Source organism: Gymnodraco acuticeps, unplaced genomic scaffold, assembly GCF_902827175.1.
Source record: "Gymnodraco acuticeps unplaced genomic scaffold, fGymAcu1.1, whole genome shotgun sequence".
Classification (NCBI taxonomy): domain Eukaryota; kingdom Metazoa; phylum Chordata; class Actinopteri; order Perciformes; family Bathydraconidae; genus Gymnodraco; species Gymnodraco acuticeps.
In genome coordinates, this window is record NW_022992351.1 from 5,227,546 (window position 1) to 5,247,737 (window position 20,192).

A 20,192-nucleotide genomic window follows, 5' to 3' on the forward strand; every position below is an offset into this window, starting at 1 on the left:
GTTGGGAGGTGTTGATTCGATAAGAACAGCTGCACTGTTATTTTGTTCAATCCAAGTTTCTGTTAAAAACATAAAATCGAGATTGTGCCTTAGAACAACTTCAAAGTAAATAAAGGAAAAGAAAAAAAGGACAAATACATTTTAGTCTTTGCCCATTTAATTAAGGGGATTCAAGTGCATCAGCTAAATTAATTGATTAAATTAATACAAGTATCAAAAGTATAATCACGAATATCAAGTATTGAAATGTAAATAATTAGTTTAAAGAATGAAAGTACTGAATGCCGATGTAACTGGTATACTATTAAATGCAACTAATGATTATTCAGATAAAGTTATTCATTTATATATTTGTGATTAATCTATTGTTTTATGTACATTTTCCATCTAATTGTATTACAAAAGTTAAATGTGTTAAAAGAGTTTAATAATTCCAATGTATCCCTCTAAAATGTAATGTGCCACGAATACGCTTGCCGCTGAAAGAGGGAAATATTCAGGGTTAGTGAAAGAGTCACAATATATATTTAATTAAGTACTTATTACTGCCATTCAAATATGTATATATTTAGTATTAAACAGTGACAGACTGATACATGTTGTTGCAGTATACTATACTTTTAAAAAACTGCGTCCGTCCCCACCTTTAAAGAATCCAACAGAGTGTAATGTATTTTTGCAATGTCTGGGCTTTTGACAGCGCTGCCTTTTGCAGAGACAGATTAAAAGAATCATAAATCCAGTCGTGAAACGAGTGGTGATATAAATAGTTGTTTTATGCTGTTGTAGGTCTAACGGCTTCTCTCCCAGCTCCTGGCAGTTGAGGCATGTTCTCAGTGACTGTAACAGCCAGAAAAATTCATTGCAAGCATGACCTGAAACCCAAAGCAGCCATCAGGGCCCTAAAAGAGCTGTATTCTATTTTGGACTTTATTATTGGAGTTTCACTTCCATGTGGGTTTATCCTTTTCTTTTCAGTTTTTCCCTGCTTTCTTCCCCCCACTACAGGCTTCTAAGCAATTTGCTTTTTAAAACTACAAAGACAAGTGACCACTTATTACTTACAAGGTCAATATCCTCTCAACTCCCAAGGACCAGAGGATACAAGTGTTTTGCACAGAAGTCCCCTCATGATGCCGAAATTCACAAGTGCCCCAGTTGCAGCGTGTTATTATTACATCTACTTACGGTATGGAAAACAGTGCAAAAAAAGAAAAATGTTAACCAGAAAGGAAACGTGTCCTTGACCCAGTTATGTTTATAAATAATATCGCTTCTCACTGGAAACCTGTACACATGCAGTATAAAGCTTGGTCTGCTAAGAAAAACCTTTGAAACTCCTGAAAGTTTTATTAGCAGCAGAGAAATTGGGTAATTGCTGTGCGCTTAATACGAGTGCCTGAGGACACAGCTGGACACCTGAGGAGTCCTCTGAGTGAGACTCTGTGCAGCAGAAGCTTTCTATAATTCCATGTGAGCATATCCAAACAGGAGACCATATTTTATAATCATCCTGCTTTAAAACGGCTAGCAAAGATAGACTGAACATAATGATTTCTAACCCATTTGGTTTTAAAATCACTAAACAGTATTTGATTCTTATGTGGACATCTTTATAAAAGGCTTGCAAGAGTTAAAGCTTATCAGTTGCTTTGCGAGCCCCACACACACTGAGGAAAACCAACAATTCACAACAATTTTAAGTTTCCAAGATCAACCCCCAAGTAATTATTAGAAACTCTTTGGAGCGCTGTGGTTTGAAGGGTGTTTTGACATGCACGGTGCATTTGCACAGGAAGCTAATTGACTTGCAGCAACTAATTAATTCAAAGGTTGCGATAACAGTGTAATGAGAGAAGGGAATGTCAACACCAGTTGATAATAGCCGTGCTAACTATAGACGAGATAATGTACGACAGCTCTTCTATGGGGAACTGGGCTTCCAGATGTAAAAACAGGTGGTGATGACACAATGTGGAGGAAACAGCAATCTTCATAGCCGTACGACAGGTTACAGCTTAATGTTACAGTGGACTTGCAACAATTGGGTTTATAGTTAAAAACAAAGCTTTTCTGACTTAATTAGAAGTGACTAATATCAGCATTTATAGGCACACAAAGTTGAAAGCCTTCTACAGAACAAAAAGCAAACACTTACTTAAATATATTGGAAAGATGTCACTTAATTGACTTAGTTATTTGAAAAAAAAGGCATTTATGAGTCTCAAGGGACTTTATTAAAAAGCTCCTCCATCTGTGTACAAATTGAAAAATACCAATACTGAAAGTCGTGAAGCTTCTTTCATTCTACAAACCCATGTAAGCACTCTATGAAAAAAACTGAAATCAGTGTCTGAAGTTTATTGCCACTCTGACTTGACATGCAGTAGGTGGATGAGGCTCTCACATTGGTTGTAATAACACTTCTCTGCATTGACTACACCTACCTGTTGTAATCCAAACTGTCAAAGCCCCTGCTGGCTTTCTCAGTGCCGAGGCAGGCATTTCCACCTGAAAGATAGCGGACCCTTTAATAATACCATTCACTGAAACCTCAAGCACTCAACTTGGATAAGAAAGTTAGAAGATTTTACAGATTGACCAAGTGGGAAAATAAACAGTCTACTGAAACTTTGGTAATTTATTCGCATATTTCGCTGTCAATACTGCATAATTAACTTAAGAATCACTCCTAAAAATATATTTTTTATCAAACATATAAGCATAAATTAAAACTTCTAATGGGTTATTTATTATTTTCCACCCCATACCGTGTATACAGTAATACCTATAATCCATACCTACAGTATAAGGCCATTGGTTAATGTATGACATGAATCACTGCCTTTTGACATCTAAAATAAAAACGGCAAAGCAACAAGCTATGACATTGGGCTTTCTTCTCAGCCAAAACAGGACTCAGTCTGTTCTTATAGGGGCAGTTGGGGCCCATTTGGTTGACCATGCAGCGAAGGCTGACCTAATTGGCATGTCAAAAACCACTCTCTCACTTTAAGCAAAGATTAATCCTCAAGGGTAGTAAACCTTGGCGTGTTTCTTGTCAAGACAAAAAACAAATAAGCCAGATAAGCTACCCTGAAATTAAGTGCATTTTGAAATACATTGTTTCCCAAATTTGTCTTGAAAAACAAGTGAAGCTGAAAACCTCGAGAGGCATCTTAGCTCAATCATGTTTTCCTCAGCTTGAACATATTTTCTAATTATGCCTTGTCCTCTTTGGCTGACAGAAATGTTTTGTGAGCTGGTGTTACTATTTTTTTTTTTTTTTAATATGAGACTCCAGACAATTAGGGCTTATAGTGGATTTGCCTCCTCATGTATGACCCTAAATTCTTAAGTTGCGTGATGGGAAGAAAAAGCTGTGTTGAACCCAGTTGTTATGCTCTTAATTCTTGCTTTTATATGCTTTGTTTTGCTTGTCCAACTGTCACATCAGATGGGGGATCTTTTTTTTTTTCTAAGAGAGTGCTGGGGTGAAAGTGCTGTATGATTGTAAGGCCACTGACATCAGTTCAAACCGTAGAGACGTGATGTAAGGATTACATATTTATTGTTTACACGTCATATGAATGAAATGATTGCCATGATAATACAACAGGAGAATGTAATGGTGTTTGGCGATTAGGCCCCGGTTTGCAGGATAATCATTCAGGAGGGAAAGAACCGCTCTGATGAAATCCCCAAAACCAGTGAAGTATGAAATACTGAGATGAACTGAGTTGCTTACCTTGTGGGGTGACTGGTGATCTGGGAATGAGAGAGAATAGATTAACATATGTAAGCGGCATTGGGCCGGAATCACTGCCGGAGCTTACGGGTCATGCTGAGACTCTGACTGCCGAAATCAGTGCCGGTCTTATCTGAAAACGACCTGCGGGTCGCCTGCCTGGCTAGCAGGGCTTGACTACGCCACCCGAAGGTCGAACAGTTTTGTTTTGTAACTGACACCGAAATGTACGGTGGCCCAACGTCCACGACACCGAAGTGTACGGTGGCCCGAAGCCACGACACCGAAGTGTACGGTGGCCCGAGTCTACGCCTGACTTCGCAGGATATACATTTTACACTGACACATTTGAGCAAGGGCCTGGGATTTGGATACCTGCGTGCAGGAGATGAAGCCCGTTATAGGTAGGTGCAGCGTGAGACGAGACATTGTTCCCTGTGGGTGGGGGCCCACGGACTAGGACAGGAATGCAGTTTGAAATCCGATACCATGATGACACATGTATACGTGTAGATGTGTTATGAACCACCACCAGTTATATGCATAGATACCATAGTTAGGGTCTGAGAGATCTTTGGGAAGCCCGTACGGCACTGATGTCCGGACGAATGAAGGTTGTGAAGGCAGAGGAGGACCACCGTCCTAGTTGTTGTAGGGATGACGTAGAGAGGTCTGAGCGGCAGCCTTCGTCTAAGAAAACGCAGTCATGGAGGTTCTCGACCGCTGATGCTGCGTCCAGGAGGCAGGAGATGAACGAGTGCCCCTGGGGGATGACGTGCATGGCGAAGTTGAGGTGTCCGAGAAGGGAGAGCAACTGTTGTTTTGTGATAACTTGTTGCTCGCAGTATAACTTGGTGATGTCCTGGATGCGCTGCAATTTGTCGGAGGGTAGAGACGCCTTCATGTCTATGGAGTCGAGGATGATGCCTAAGAACTCTAAGCGTGTGTCGGGACCTAACGTTTTCTCTTTGGAGAGAGGGACACCTCACTCCCGAAGCAGTGTTTAAGCTTGGCCAGTGAGATCCCGGAGCTATCTATGGGGAGGAAGTCGTCCGGTAGGTGAAGGACGGAGGGGATTCTGACGATGTTCAGCAGGATCCAGTAGAGCACTTCCGAGAAGGAATTGAAGATGCGGGGGCTGCTTCTGCACCCGAAGGTCAGGCGAACGGCGAAAATAGAGTTTGGACTCCCACTTAATACCGAACAAATTCCACTGAGACGGATGAATGGGGATGATTTGAAGGCATCGGTAATGTCCGCTTTGGAGAGCCGAGCTCCGTGCCCTGTGAACTTGATCATCTTTATTGCATTATCCACCGAGGCATGGTGAAGGGAGAACTGATATGGAGGGATGATGCTATTGACGCTGCAGAATGGGCTGGAGCAGAGAGCGGACAGATCGAAAATCAGCCTTTTATTTACGTGTGGCTATTCCGATGGGATTTGAACGGAACACTGAGAAGGGGGAGGAGCTAAAAGGACCGATTATATATCCTTTGAGAAGTTCTTTGTCGATGAGCTGGGAAACTATGTTGGGTTCTTTAGCGGCTGACTGTAAGTTTCTTGCTACGAAAGTCACTGTGGGAGATGGGAGGACCCCTACCCTGAAGCCTTGGGAGAGCCCTGACAGGAGATAGTCAACAAACACGGAATCTGGGTGAGTAGATAGCACAGCTGCTAGCTGAGGGATGTTAATGGGAGTGGAGGGGTGATATTCCAGAATGTTTTTTAAAAAAAAAAATGTTGTTGATGTTTCTGGCGCAGAGCCACTGTGACGGCCCGTCCACACGGTGGCGTGCGTTAAAGCTTCCAAACGCTTCTGCCCATTCACTTTTAGCAGAACTGTATTTTGGGAAGTGACGTGAAGCGTTTGCTGGCGTTGCTCGCTTCAAAAAGTTGAACAATGTTCAACTTTTGGCGCCTCGGCAGAAGCGTCAGCCAATGAAATCCCGTTTATGCAAATCTGCCAGTACAAGCGCTAGCCAATCAGACCGCATGTATGCTGGGAGAGACTACGCAGGTAATTCCTCATATTCCAAAAATGTGAGGGAAAATTCATTATAGCGGTAGTGAATCACCCGGTGCTGTATGATCAGTCTCTGTTCATCTACCAGGATACAAACCAGAGGAGCGAGGCATGGAGGGAGGTGGCAGAGACAGTGGGTGAAACTGGTAGGTTTCCGCCTGTTGGGGATTTGTTTTTCTTTTTTCTCCAGTTTACTTCGTTTTAACATTGCTATTGCTTTGTGTGTCGGGGGCAAGAGATTCATGTGATTGGTTGTTGCTGCTGTGCGGACCAGTAGCGTAGGCAGAAATGTACTTTCTGGGTGGGCCTGTAAAAATATAGGGTGGGCCAGATTTTTCTTCTGCGCATCAAAAACTAACAATCCCGCCGGTACCGGTGGCAGATTACTTTTAGAATACTTCTTTTTCTTTCTTTCCTCTTTTATCTTTTCTTCTTCTTCTTTAGAATACTTTCTTTTCCATAACAGATGGGTATGTTTTTGTGAACGGGAGACACGTATTTTACTGTTTTAATGGCTTATGAAGAGCACAAACACAACATTTTAGTGTCATTCTGGACAGCTCTCTCATCTGCACCGCACATAAAAAGAAAAACTCACCCAGACTGCATTCTTTGTACTGTCTTAAAACCTTTCCTTGGAATAGTTTATGCATTGTAAGGTGTCCTTGGGTGCTTTGAAAGGCGCCCCTAAATAGAATGCATTATCATTATTATTTATTATCTGAAACGATGGAATACCTTTTAAAACGGCAGCAGCAGGCCATTCAGTTAGATTTGATCCCGTTATAAATGTCATCATTTCGACAATAAATAAATGCTACATAAACGTTATCTTCCACGTTTTATCTAAACATCTCCGTTTCTACCTTCCAATATATATTGAAAGAGAACTCTCTCGCTCTCATCTGCGTGCGGGGCGGGGCCTCACGGACACGCTGCATCTCTCGCTCACAGATACGCTGCAGCGCTGTGCAGTGTGCACACGGTTCTACCGGTAATGAATATTACATATTGTGAGGAGACTTTCCACCAATAATTCCAATAAGTATTCACTTCAGGTTTACGAAAGTAACTGCACTCAGATTACTCGTTTTTCAAATGTAACACCAGCTGAATATTAGTGCTGGGGGGAAACGATTATTTTGAAAACGATTAATCGGGCGATTATTTGATCGATTAGTCGACTAATCTAACGATTATTTTTCTGTTGTTCAATTCATAAAAAACGTAATGTAAAACAAATTGTTTTCACGATACTGTGTCTCAGGGGATCTTAATATTTAAGAACCTATTAATGTGTTATACCAGATTAACGGAAATAATCTCAGCTAACTGACGATACAAACCATGTTTACCAAAACAAAACACAAGTCTCATAAGAAGCATCTAAATGACCCCTGAGCGAAAAATGCTAACGGACATTGGCACAGAACTCAAGATAAAAGTACCCTTATTACTTATCGTAGCTGCACATACAATATATCCGATTAAAGCTGAGACTCCACAGATTATGTAGGTATATAGTATCATCACTGAGTGATCCGGACTCGCGACAGGGGAAGCAAATATAGTCATCACAACACGTACCTTCACAGAGCTTCTAGGGAGATCGTCTCACCACCGTAGCTGTCAATCTGATCAAAATACGTGTTCAATGGCATTAAAATGAGAAAAAACGCGGCTGAATCGGTTAATCCATAGGTTTTTAACGTCTATGTATAAAAAAATTATTGAATTTATAATCCATAATTCCATTTTATGTAAAAATCGGAGCAAATGCTAGCTGCTAATGGTAGCCACCACAGCTAGCTGCTGCTTCTGCTAGGCTATGCAGCAGTCTCAGTGAGATATAAATATATAAATATCTTTGCGTTTTGGACTAACTTTAAAATATTCCCATGCTTTTGAAGACCTAGGGCGAGATGTTTTCGTTTGGGGGCTTCGTGCGCAATCCTGTGAGGAGGAGGTGGTAGCCGTTTCAGTCTCCATTGTGTTTGAAGTGCGATTGCGAACTGCTTGTTGCTTTGGGTGACCCACGTGTGTGTAGCGACGCGGAAATATGTCGTCGACGATATTTTGAAGTCGACGCGTCGACGTCGTCGCTACAGCACTACTGAATATACTGATTTTTTTCTGATTACGTAACACCGTTACATGTATTCCGTTACAACCCAACCCTGTGTAAGGGTGAGTGCAAACATTTTCGTTAAAACTAGTACCTGAGTGCAACGGAAGTTGAAGCTCCTGTGGCGGAGTCTTCCAGGGCCTGGAGGCGAGCATCGATAGCTATCATGGAGCTAGCCAGGGATTGCAGGGAGCCGGCCGCGCTACTCTCCATAAGGGGTGTGACACTCCCTGCCTGGTGAGCCTGAGAAGGGGTGGATTTTGGAGGGGGACGGGATCCTGGAGGGCTCGACTTCCTGCCCTTTTTTTACCTCCGCGGCTGCGGCCTCGTCCTCGCCCTGCTCTCTGGGGAGCTGACTGGAGCTGCTGCCCCGGACTGGGGAGCTACGCTGGAGACCTGGTCCGAGAGCTCTCGCAGCTGAGAGAGAGTGCAGGCCTGGGGCTGTGGGAAAGCCCTGCTGCAGGAGCCGGGCGATGAGGAAGTCTGCCTCTGTTGATAAGCCGCTGTGGGGAGCCGAACCGGGATCGGAGACTTCCAGAGAAGGTTCGTGTTCCGAATTGTCCGAGTTGGACATCTTGAGCTAGTTGTTTCTTACGGTTTTTCTCACGAGAAGGAGTATTGTAGTACTACCATTGCGTGTGATCATCTGCAATGACAACTGACAGGGAGGAAGAGCAGGCATTTAAGGAATTTAGCATGTGCAGCAATTGGCTGCTGAGGGGTGACGCCCTCCTATTTAATGAGGGGGGAAGGGAGCCATAGAGTGACGTGTAAGTGACTCGTGTTAGGTCTTCCTTATTGAACTTGCGCTAAAGCTTTCATTTTAACAGCAAAATGTCAGGTTTTTGCCAAATAAACCTTTAAGATTGTTATAAATTGACAAGCTAAGATTATCACAGTGGGTACACTTTTATTAAAATAGCTATCATTATTTTCTTAATGGAAAAATAAACTATTATTCTGCCTATTCCTAATGGCCAGATTTCTGACAATAAAATGAGGAGACCAGGGGAAAAGACAATCTGTCATGCCATCTTGAGTTGGTGTCTGAAAAGTAACACCCATGCTCTGCCTCCTCTTCAGTGGCTGCATAAATAGCTGCTGAGATTGCTGATTGATAATTATCCTTATCTCCCAATGTCTCCTGTTACGAGGAAACAAATGAGCGGAGAGGGAAGCTGGCAGGCAGAGGTCAATGCGAGGACTTCTACATTTCATCCGGCAAACATTGAGAGATGGGGGTGCCACAGAGTGACAGTCTCCGACCCCTAGGTGAGATCTGAAAGGGATGATAAAGGCAACTGACGGAGGGAAAATTGGCAGATAATTACAAAGGCTAGAGGGGCACATTTTGTCTCCCCCTGTCCCTTTCTCTCTGTCCTAAAACACACACACAAAAACACACAATGCAACAACAGTGACAAGGCAGTGTGAACACCCACAGGTGGCCACTCAAATTACTTCTAACTCCTGTCCTCCCATTATACCGGCATGCTGTTTACTTTGTCTTGTCCCAAAAATATTTTATGTCATTATCCTCCAGAGGTAATGTCCTCCATTAAAAGCGTATCTGTACTGGAGATGCTGCCAAAATGGTTCCCTTTTTATATAGCGGCTGCTGGTTTAAATGACATCAAGGATAATGGCACATTTGATTTGATGTCATGTTTGTGAGGTTGTTTCACCTCATTGTTGGTTGGAAAATGTCATACTGATCCGATGAAGTTTGATTTGTTATTTACTGAAGTAATGGAGGTAGACTTCAGTGTAATAATCAGATGGAAAGATGCAAGAAGGCAAAGCTTTTAACTTTCATCAACAGCAGAGAGCATTTCAAAACAAGCCCTTATCCATATAGGAATCTATATATTATTATTTCATAGTACCTCCTCGATTTACTTCCAAATGCAGAAATCAAGAGTAGTGAGTGTGCTTTTATGTATGGGTGTGCAGCCTTTCTGACCTGAGTTAACCTCACGTCACAGACCAGCAATTCATACTCACATCTTTATGAATCTGAAGTGTTTTTTATTGCCTAGCACCAACCATACCTTAAAATAGTAATCCATTGATGTAGCATTGCACAACTATAACACTGTTTGAATATCAAAATTAATGCAGCACAACAAGAGTTGTTGAAGTAGTAGTGATAGTGGTAAGTAGTAGCCTGAAAGCTGACTGCCAATCACAACTAGTAACTACACAACTAGTAACTACACAAATACATTTATTTTTCAACAATTTCAGATGGCTAAATAAACTAGAATTATATTTCCTACAGCTGATAGTGCTAAAATCTACAGAGGGACATTTTTCACCTGAACTATCTACCTGTTCATTTACCCTCATCAATTATTTCTCCTTATACCATGTTTGTGGCTTTTCCTCCTTCTTTTTCTCCCTTCAAACACCTCTGTTACGCATTAATCATGTCAAGAGTCTCTCACTGGACTCCCCCAGGGAGGGCTGATGGGATAAGAGGACTGAACTGCACTTGAACTGGAATAAATGCAGCAGGGCAGATAGACCAGCTGAACCAAAGTATGTCTTAAGAAAACTGTGTGTGTTGTCTGTGTGTGTGTTGCTTTGTTGTGGTGTGTGTGAGAGAGAAAGCAAGATTAAAGTGCCGTGCTTTGTTGTGGTGTGTGTGTGTGGCTCACTGGCAATGCCTAAAAAAGGTAATGCCTAAAGTATATTCTTAATCCCAAACATTGTTTCTTCTTTCCTTTACAACCTCCCTCACTGATTCAACCTGACAGAGGCGAGGTGGGCGCAGATTTATCACATTCTGTTTCAGAAGTGACGCCTTGATACACGCAGTCTTTACCCAAAAAGTGAGAAAGATGGCAGAAGACAGTGTTCTTTTTAAACTAAATTACATGTAGCTGAATAAATCTGAGGCATGTGATCTGTGGGGGCCTGAGCTGTAAATCTTGACTGACTCAGGAGCTGAGTCCTCTCACTGGATGCTCAGAGTTAGATTTATTGTTCTCCACACATGAGGTTATTGTTTTGTCTCTGTGCTGTTTCATGAAGGAGAAAGAAATGAACAATAGTGTGCTTGTTTACTTGATCAATTTAAGATGGCTGTGTTCCCAGTGAGAAACAAAACACAATTTAAAGGAGTATAGTTCCACATTTTGGAAAATCCAGTTATTGGCTTTTTTGTTAAGAGTTACAGTAGATAGCTATCAGTCTTATATGGCTATCCGTCTGCTTTAATATGAGGCCTCAGCTAGCAGCTGTTTAGCCTATATTGGTGGAGTTGCTTAAAGCTACGTATTCAGCAATTTTTAAAAGTGACACAGTATAGGTAGTTGAGTTCGAAGATTAAATCATACATAAACTGAACACCTCTGATAAAGATGTGAAGTATTACCAAAAGTAGAATTGTAGAGTATTATAATCCCCCATGGTGTAATATGAAGTATAACATCATACGGTAAAAGATGAAGATCTCTAGGCAATCTTGATTAGCAGCTTACTGTATGTTTGATTTCTCAATTTCACTGTCAGAAAAATAATATACTGAAATTAGAAAAACAATATATATATACATACACATCGTTACACCAGTGATTCCTGGGTTCATGGTTCATGGGCTGCAACAATTCCTGATCATGTTACAAAGTTCAGCTCAATAAAGTAATGATTCAGCACTGATCCAGGCCTAGATCAGTAACGTTATTGATAAAGAATCCAGATGATCCAGCTTTCCTTTATCGATAGAGGTCTTGCAAACCCAAGACTACGGAAGGTAGCCCTGATTGTAACCCCAACAACACACACCGCACTCACGGCATTGACATCGAACATATTGGATTCCATGCTGGAGCAATCAGGCCAGGACTGCAGCGTTGGGACACCCCGAGACGCGACCAGGAGCCAGGATAATTAACATTTATTGATACATGACTGCTGTAATCCTGTTTGCCCAGTGAATTAAACCAGCTCATTACAGGCTTAATGGTGGGTAGGGGAGATAAATAATAGATGCCAGTCCACTCACTGGCACTTTAGCATGCATCAGGAGACCCCTTCCCCGCCCCCCCCCCCCCTTCCAGCATTCCTGACATAAATTTGCCCTACACAAAGTCAAGACATCCTCCCTTTGAAACCAAAACTGACATCACCACTTCAATCCAATCAAGTGGTCTCATGTGGGCTTAGTTTTCCTGATGGTAGATTTGGATAAAAGTAAGATTCAGTTGGGTGCTTAATCAGGAATGTGAACACGTGCAGGCACATTTTCAATAAAGTGAGGATGTTACAATTGGCAGCATTAATGTGTATGTTGCAGCTATTGCGAGTGTTTCATTATTAACATAAAGATTGAGAGAAAAAGCTCTTAGTAATTGTCAATACCGAGAATGGGTGTTGTTGTATTTACAAATAGTTATATAAAGTATACATTTTAGGGGAAGTTACTGCAAAGCATCCTGACAAACGGATTATGTTTTTGTTGTGTTTCATATCTCCTGTCCTTCCCGATTTGTTCCCCCTCCTGACGGCATAACTTTCCCCCTCCTGCTCCTCCACCTCCCTCCTGTTACCCCACATGAAACGCTGCCTTATCAAGCTTTAACCCAAAACTCAGTGCATTGTCGTCATGTGCTGCCCCGCCTTGCTAAATCCACTCAACTCAGAAGCTCAAAAACGCTCAAGACTAGAAGTTTGAAAGGAAATGGTAACGGCTGGATGTTTTATTCCTTTATTACTGCAAGATCCAGCCCCATCTTACTTATTTTTTTATTTTTAAGTGTCCAGACATATTTCAGAAGATAAACATTAAAGATGTATTGTGCTTTGATAAAAGATCTAGGCTACTTTTTTAAAGAGATGCAGCACAAAGACATGTCATACTCTTTATTTAAGTATATGACCCTCAACAAATATAACTCCTGATGAAGAATAGAGTATTTAATTATATTTGTATGTATTATATTATGTACCTTTTTTTCTGTGAACATCAGTTAAAACACCATTTTCTGTACAGTTTATAAAAGTGAAGACATTTGTCTTGAAAATAATGTTATTATACATAATTGCAATAAACTCCACATTCTCTCAAAACATTATTTTTTTAAGGAACTAACACTGGGTTAGTTCCTAAGTTTGCCTGGGACACATTCAACACATTCAACACCTTTTCATCACAGCTATAACATGAAAAGTTAAACCAGTGGAGCAAAAACAAGAGCTTTGCTGGTGTTCAAGTTATTTTGAATGGATCATTTCTGTCCATTGCCACCTGATTTGCATTGCTTGTTCTGTCGGGAATGCTCTTTAAATTAAAACTCTGCTTAAACATATAAGAAGTCAAATGTAGACCTCCTCTGCCTCCTGGACTAATCACATATGATCAAGGCAGCCTGTGTTTGTGAGTGATTCGTGATGATAGTGTGGCGCCTGCGTGGGAGAAGTCTCTCTTTCCGCTGAACAATTGCTTCCGTTAGTGTATGACTATGTCCCTTCTCATTTTTGCTGAGGATCATTATTACTCTATAAATCTTAATAAAAGGCTTGTTGTTGGATTCATGCGCTGTTTCTCTTACGTAGTTTAACATTTCAATCTTCTGAGAAACCAGTTGAAAGCTGTTCAGAGACTATAATATTTTGTCACTATCTCAAATATTGTAATAAGAAATGGAAATGAAGTTTAGCGCAAGTTCAGACAGGAAGACCTATCACTCCGTATTGCACGTCATGACAATACTCGCTCCCTGCACTAAATGACAGGGAGCGCCACTCCTCAGCTGACCTATCACTCCCCTCCATTTACAAGCCTAATCATCGCACCTGTTAATCCCTCTATATATGCTCTCCCCTTTCCTATCAGCTGTCTTCCAGGTGTCAACGCGCAACCCTCCTCCACCCCTTCGCCTCCTGCTTTCAACTCAGGGCCAAGCTTAACCTTCTCCCTTCCAACCGGACCTAACCACTTATCACCACCACCAGTGTCTAGACCCAGGGGGGTTCATCGGAAACGGTTCTCCCTTCCCGATTGATATCCTACAAAACCTGGGCCTAATCACCAAAACACCATTTCATTCACTTGTTATAAACTGTCATCATTATGTTTCATTTATATAATGTGACCGATAATAAATATGTATTCCATACATCACGTCTCTCCTGATTTAACTAATATCCAGTCACTAGCATTGATTGTATAACTTGTATGTGCTCCATCACAGTGTGGTGCAGGATTATCAAACCTTGTGTACAATTATAGGAAAAAAATGATAACCAACTACCTTTATGAGCACTAGCGAGATGCATTTATTTTCTGTTGTTGTATAACAGAAGATGTGAATTATGTAGATGGAGATTTCACCCAAGAATAGTGAAATCTTACTTGCAGAATGTTTTCCAATTATCTTGGATAGTTTAAACGTGTGAACATGAAGACATTCCTCAGATGCTAGAATCAAACAGGACAGATGTTCGCTCAAAACTAACTGGAGTTTTCCCCAGACAAAGAACGACTGACTCTGTAGATTTGTGTGTTGCTTTGACAGTTTTTAATAAAAGGAATCCTATGTCATACCAGCAGACAGGAGCTCTGAGAAACACCTTTTTAAAATAGTCATCGTCCATACAAATGTTTATTCACTTTGCACTGAAGCAGGTCTAGACTGCACCTCAAAGAACTGAGCTCCAATTATCCGTCATGGTCAAGTTGGGCTTGATGTAACATAAAGATCTGAGGCAGGATTCTGTCAATGCACTGTGTTTCCTTAACCTCAAAGTAACTAGGGTCGGGAGGACATTTCAAAACATGTCTCAAGAACACGGACAGCATTCAGCATTTCAGTTGTAAGACACATACTCTCATTGTCCTCATTATGTCACTTCTGACATTTGCGATGCTTTTGCCGGTTTGTTTGTTCTGGTTTGTAGTGTTCTCCTCCGGTGCCACCCATGAGGGTCTATCAGTATCAAAGCAACACGTCAGAAACCTGACACACATCTCAAGACTTTCCCCAACACTGCCGGGGCTTAGAGTACACTGAAGTGAGAGTGAAGCAGGCTCTTGTGGATCCTATTAGAAGGATCTGTATTATATAGTATAGTTATACAGTGCAAGTGAATGTATAGATGTAAGGGTAACATCAACTGTATGGTGTCAGATTCAAAAATAATTTTAGCATTAAGCTGACACACTCAAAGTTTTAGAAATATCCTCAGATATTGTGGCTAGAACTTCCATTATCCACACTTGTGAACTGAATGCACCTTTATGTCAATGCAAACTAAACTGAACCTCTTTCTTTTTGTGTGGCAATAATACAACCTTATTCAACATCAAATACAAATTGTTGGAAACCTTTCACAGAAAATTGCCATGCTTTCCAGCTTTCTTAGATATCTAAGAATGCTGCTGCTACTACAGCTGCCAGCTTTTATAAAAGACTAATACTGGAATAGCACCCTCTGGTTCCCAAGTCCCCATTGACTGAGCTACATGCCCCCCCCATCCTTTATATAATGCCGTCTTTTACTTCTAACTCTTTGATATTAACAGTTAGAATTGAAAAAATGTATGTTCAAAAACGAATATGTGCCACAATTGAAAAGAAACGTGTCTTGATGTAATGTATTGACCAAGTAACAATGAGATTAGTTTGATAGTTTATGAGTAGTTTGAAAAAACAGCATTCAAGCCCAGTAGATGGGTCTGTCTGAGCATCAGCTCTCAGTTATTACGAGCAGGACTGTGTGGCTCCTCGGTAGTTGTGACTTTGACAAGTCCAAACTCTGACAGGCCGAGATGACTTTTGGAAGTTGTGGCGAATTGGTATCCCCTCTATATTGGAACGATTTAGCAATTCCAATCCCTGTTGGAAACATCACTGCTGAGCGTATTATTGACGATCGGTGCGTTTCTGACATTTTCCTTCTTCCTGTTTTCTTTTTGTCAGAACTTTCCTTTTTGTCCTGACCGGCAATCTTTTCCCTGTCGGACCATCTGTCCTAGCAGCTCTGAGAAAAACATATTCAGAGTCAATTTAAGAGGATATGTTCTGTTTTTATTACAGGAAGTAACTACATTTTAAGAATGTATCTTGCCTTTGTTTTTTTATTTATTCTAAATTAAGTCTTGCTCATAAGAAAAGTACAATTAAAAACAAACACGCAAGGTACAGTATGAAGGCACCACTTCATTTATGTAGCTATTCTAAATTAGTTATTTATGTTCAGTGGGAAGGAAGTGGTATGTGGAGGTCAGTGTTTTGGATTGGCCAATAGGCATTTACCTCGTTAAGTGCTGCTGATGTTGATTAGAGCTAGTTTAACGGGAAATATTACTATTATTATTATTACTTTGCTCATTTGAGGCATTTTGAGTTGCCTAACATTATCCATGTCTTACGGGCCCTCCACACTACAAGCGTTTCAGGCGTAAAATTACGCCTCTAGCGCGTCTGCCGGGTGACGTCACGTCCGCTCACGTTTTCGCCGAACTGCATCACGGGAAGGCAAGCGTAATTTTGAGAGCGTCTCGCGCGTAAAAAGTTGAACAATGTTGAACTTTTTACGCACGAAACGCTCTCTCGGTTCCTGACAAGTGAGCGTAAGCCAATCAAATCCCGTTTCAGAAAATCTGACAGTTCAAGCCGTAGCCAATCAAAAACCGCGCATACGCTGGGAGAGATATCCTGAGATATCCCGCCGTTCATGTCTATATTTGAAATAAAATGGACGAGGTTATAATCGTAGCGGTAGCGAATCACCCTGTATTATTTGATGTGACCCTGTTCACATACCGGGATAGAAACCAGAGGAACCAGGCATGGAAGGAGGTGGCAGAGACAGTGGGGGAAACTGGTAGGTTTTCGCCTGTTTGGGGATTTTATATCCAGTTTACTTCATGTTAACATAGCTAATGAAACATAGCCGGTATATTTAGCATAAAATAGCGCCATAGACATTAATCACATACATGTTAATCATCCGCTGCCACATCATAGACTATATTGCATTACATTAATGCACACAATGTCATACTCCTTTCACATTTCTTAGTTATATATATATGCAAAAATTCATTCCTAGCATTCTATTTCCATGTAAATTACTGCTTTATTTAATTTTTATCTTTTTGCAATTTAACTGTACAATACATGTTGTGTTTTTATATTAGATTTCTTGTTTTGTATATATGCACCATGACATCAAGTCAAATTCCTAGTATGTGCAAAGCTACCTGGCAATAAACCTGTTTTTGATTCTGATAAAGTGTGACATGTAAAACCTTGTATGCAATTGAAAGGGATTTGGTTTTCATTAATGGAGCAATCATTTTCTGAAATTCAAGAAATTAACTGTATTCTTTCATTTTCATTTTATTAGACGAAGTGTGCAAAAAGCGTTGGAAGTCCCTCAGGGACCGATACCGCAGGGAGAGGATCCTGGAGAAGGAAGGGAAAAGTAGCGGGGCAGGGGCTTCCGGGGGATCTAAGCCCTGGCGTCTCGCGGCAGTAATGAGCTTTTTAAAGCCCTTCATGGTGGACCGTGAGACGTCCAGCAATTTCCCCCGGCAACCCCTGCCTCCACCCACCGGAGCAGAAGAAGAGGAAGACTCTATGGGTGACAGCCTGGATGACAGTCTGGAAAGCCAGCCAGAGCCAGGTAGCAGTCAGCCGGCCAGTCAGCCGGCCAGTGTGCCGGCCAGTGTGCCAGCATTCCGGGGGAAGAAGAGCAGGGGAAGGGAGATGTCCCCTTTTGAGGAGAACCTGCTGTCGGCCGTAGGCCCGATGCTGGCCATGCCACCACCACCACCACCACCAGTGGTGGAGGTGGAAGACGAGGACCTCCTTTTTTTAAGGAGTCTCTGGCCTGCAATGCAAAAGCTGAGCAGGACGAGCAGCATGAGACTGAAAATGAAGCTACAAGAGGCGGTCCTGGAGGCCACAGAAATGGACATTAATAATTAATTAAATACTGATACACATTACATCTTTTTACACTCATCACTCATCACACACAACATCACATAAATAAAAGTTATTTAAAAGTATGTTATGGCTATACTGTGTCTTGACTTGTTCATGTGGTTTGTCAGTTACAACATACCAGGAGCTTCTTGTATGTCGATATATAATGTGCTGTCTTCTGTAATTATTCAGGTGAAACCCTGATGAAAATTATGAGTGGTTTATCACTAAAAACAGGGCTGAAGAAAAAAGGTTGTTAGTTATATCATGATATCAATTCAAGAAACATGTTTATTAGGAATGGTTGATTTTAAAATGGCTCATTTGGAATATTTGCTTTTTAAAGAAAATGGGTAGCTCTTAAAAGAGCTTTTTGGTTTGGAGACAAATATGGGCCTACACCACATTTGCCTGCCATCGCACTGCCCCCTCCTCGTTGAAGTAGGAGCAGAAGGTCTCCCGCTGTTGGATGGATCGCCGTGTGGCATTGTTGGAGCCCATCCTCGGTGCATCACACAGGGTTGGAGTAACTTCATCCGTGGACCTTGCGATAGGTGTGCGTGATGGCATATCAATGGTCTTCCTGCGGAGGAAGTTATGCAACACACAGGCAGCCTTCACACACAACTCCGTCACCTCGGGGCTGGTGGTGATGACACGCCTGAGCATTCTCCACTGGGTTGAGAGGATGCCAAACGCACATTCAACCACCAACCTGGCACGGCTGAGGCGGTAGTTAAATAACCTCCTTTCACGGGTGAGGTGACGTCCAGGGAATGGACGCAGAAGGTTGTCCAGCAGCGGAAATGCTTCATCTCCAACGAAGACATGGGGGAGAGGGCCCCGCCGCTCTGATCCTGCGATGACGGTGTCAGGTGGTAGCTGCAGACTGCCGTCTCGGAGGCTCTCTCCAAATGCAGAATTCCGCAGGCTCCCACTGTCGCTGCTCCTCCCAAAGCCTCCAACATCCACTACCCTGAACAGGTACTCAGCATCCACCACAGCCAGCAGTACCAAGGAGTGGGTGGACTTATAATTAAAGTAGAGGGAACCTGCATTTGCTGGAGCCTGGACAACGACGTGCTTCCCATCTATGGCACCAACACAGTTGGGAAACTCCCAGCGCTCCTGGAACCCAGCAGCGATGGCTCTCCAATCCTCCACCTGTGGTACCGGCATGCACTCCTCGACCAGGGCGGTCCAGATGGCCCCCGCAACCTCCTTGACAATGACTGCCACTGTAGAACGCCCGACCCGATAGCTGAAGGCTATCGTCGCGTACGAGTCACCAGTTGCCAGGTACCTGAGAAAAAAAGATATATACATGATTACAAAATATATTTATTCAGACCCCACACACACAGACCACAGATCCCCCCCTCCACACATTGAACACAGACACACACATTGAACACAGACACAGATTGAACACACATTGAACACAGACACACACACATTGAACAGACACACACATTGAACACAGACACACACACATTGAACAGACACACACATTGAACACAGACACACACATTGAACACAGACACACAGACACACACATTGAACACAGACAGACACACAGATCCCCACACACACATTGATCACAGACACAGACACACACGCCATGTACACAGGGGAGCAATACTGTGTTTACCTAGATATCTTAATTAATGTTACCCATCTGAACTAAATCACAGACTTCAGTCATCATTCGTGCATTCTCTCTCCTTCTATACAGAGTCAGATTAAAGAAGTAGAAATACACAAAACGTACCGTAGGCAGATGGCGAGTCGCTCGGCGGGGCCGATTGACATACGCAGATGGGTGTCCACCTTTGTAATCAGTGGGCCCACCTTTCCGAGCAACTCGTCGAACACCTCCTTGCTCATGCTGAAGTACCTCTGAAAAAGGCGGTCATCGAGACGGAGCTCCTGGACGAGAAGGTGGTATTCCCCCCTTTGTAGACGCTTTCGGAGTATCGGGTGTACCCAGAAGCGACGCACACTACACGGCCTCATGCGAGACAATGTATACACTAAATGCAACCTTGCACACACACGAGTTACCCTGCTTACCCTTGCTACAACACCGGCATCCATTTTAGCAATAGTGGAGAAGAACCGGGGTTTTTCACTTTGTATGTCCGGGGCGGGAGATTCACATGGAGATTCTGATTGGTTGTTGGTCGCGGGGCTCGAAGAAACGCCCCAAGATTTACGCTTGGGGCGTAAATCTCGCTTTCTTGGAAGCGAATTTTACGCTTGTAGTGTGGCCGGCCCGTTATACTCAAGTCTTCACATACATATATTGTTTACTCCTTATTTCTTCTCATAAATAATAACTCAATACTTGTC

General features: G+C 42.3%; 1 protein-coding gene across 1 annotated transcript; it reads right to left on the reverse strand.

The window, feature by feature from the left end:
* Nucleotides 1-17,877: 17,877 nt before the first annotated feature.
* LOC117541997 (protein ANTAGONIST OF LIKE HETEROCHROMATIN PROTEIN 1-like) lies at nt 17,878-19,976 on the reverse strand. Its single transcript, XM_034209410.1, has 2 exons — nt 19,612-19,976; nt 17,878-19,143 (listed from the first exon to the last, which is right to left on the reverse strand). The coding sequence occupies exons 1-2, from the start codon at nt 19,935-19,937 to the stop codon at nt 18,237-18,239; spliced, it is 1,233 nt and encodes a 410-aa protein (XP_034065301.1). The 5' UTR covers nt 19,938-19,976; the 3' UTR covers nt 17,878-18,236.
* Nucleotides 19,977-20,192: the final 216 nt, after the last annotated feature.

Coding starts and splice junctions, on each gene's coding strand:
- LOC117541997 (XM_034209410.1), bottom strand. CDS start 19,937: ATGGATGCCGGTGTTGTAGCAAGGGTAAGCAGGGTAACTCGTGTGTGT. Junction 19,144..19,611: donor CGACTCGCCATCTGCCTACG/GTACGTTTTGTG, acceptor TTTTTTTCTCAG/GTACCTGGCAACTGGTGACT.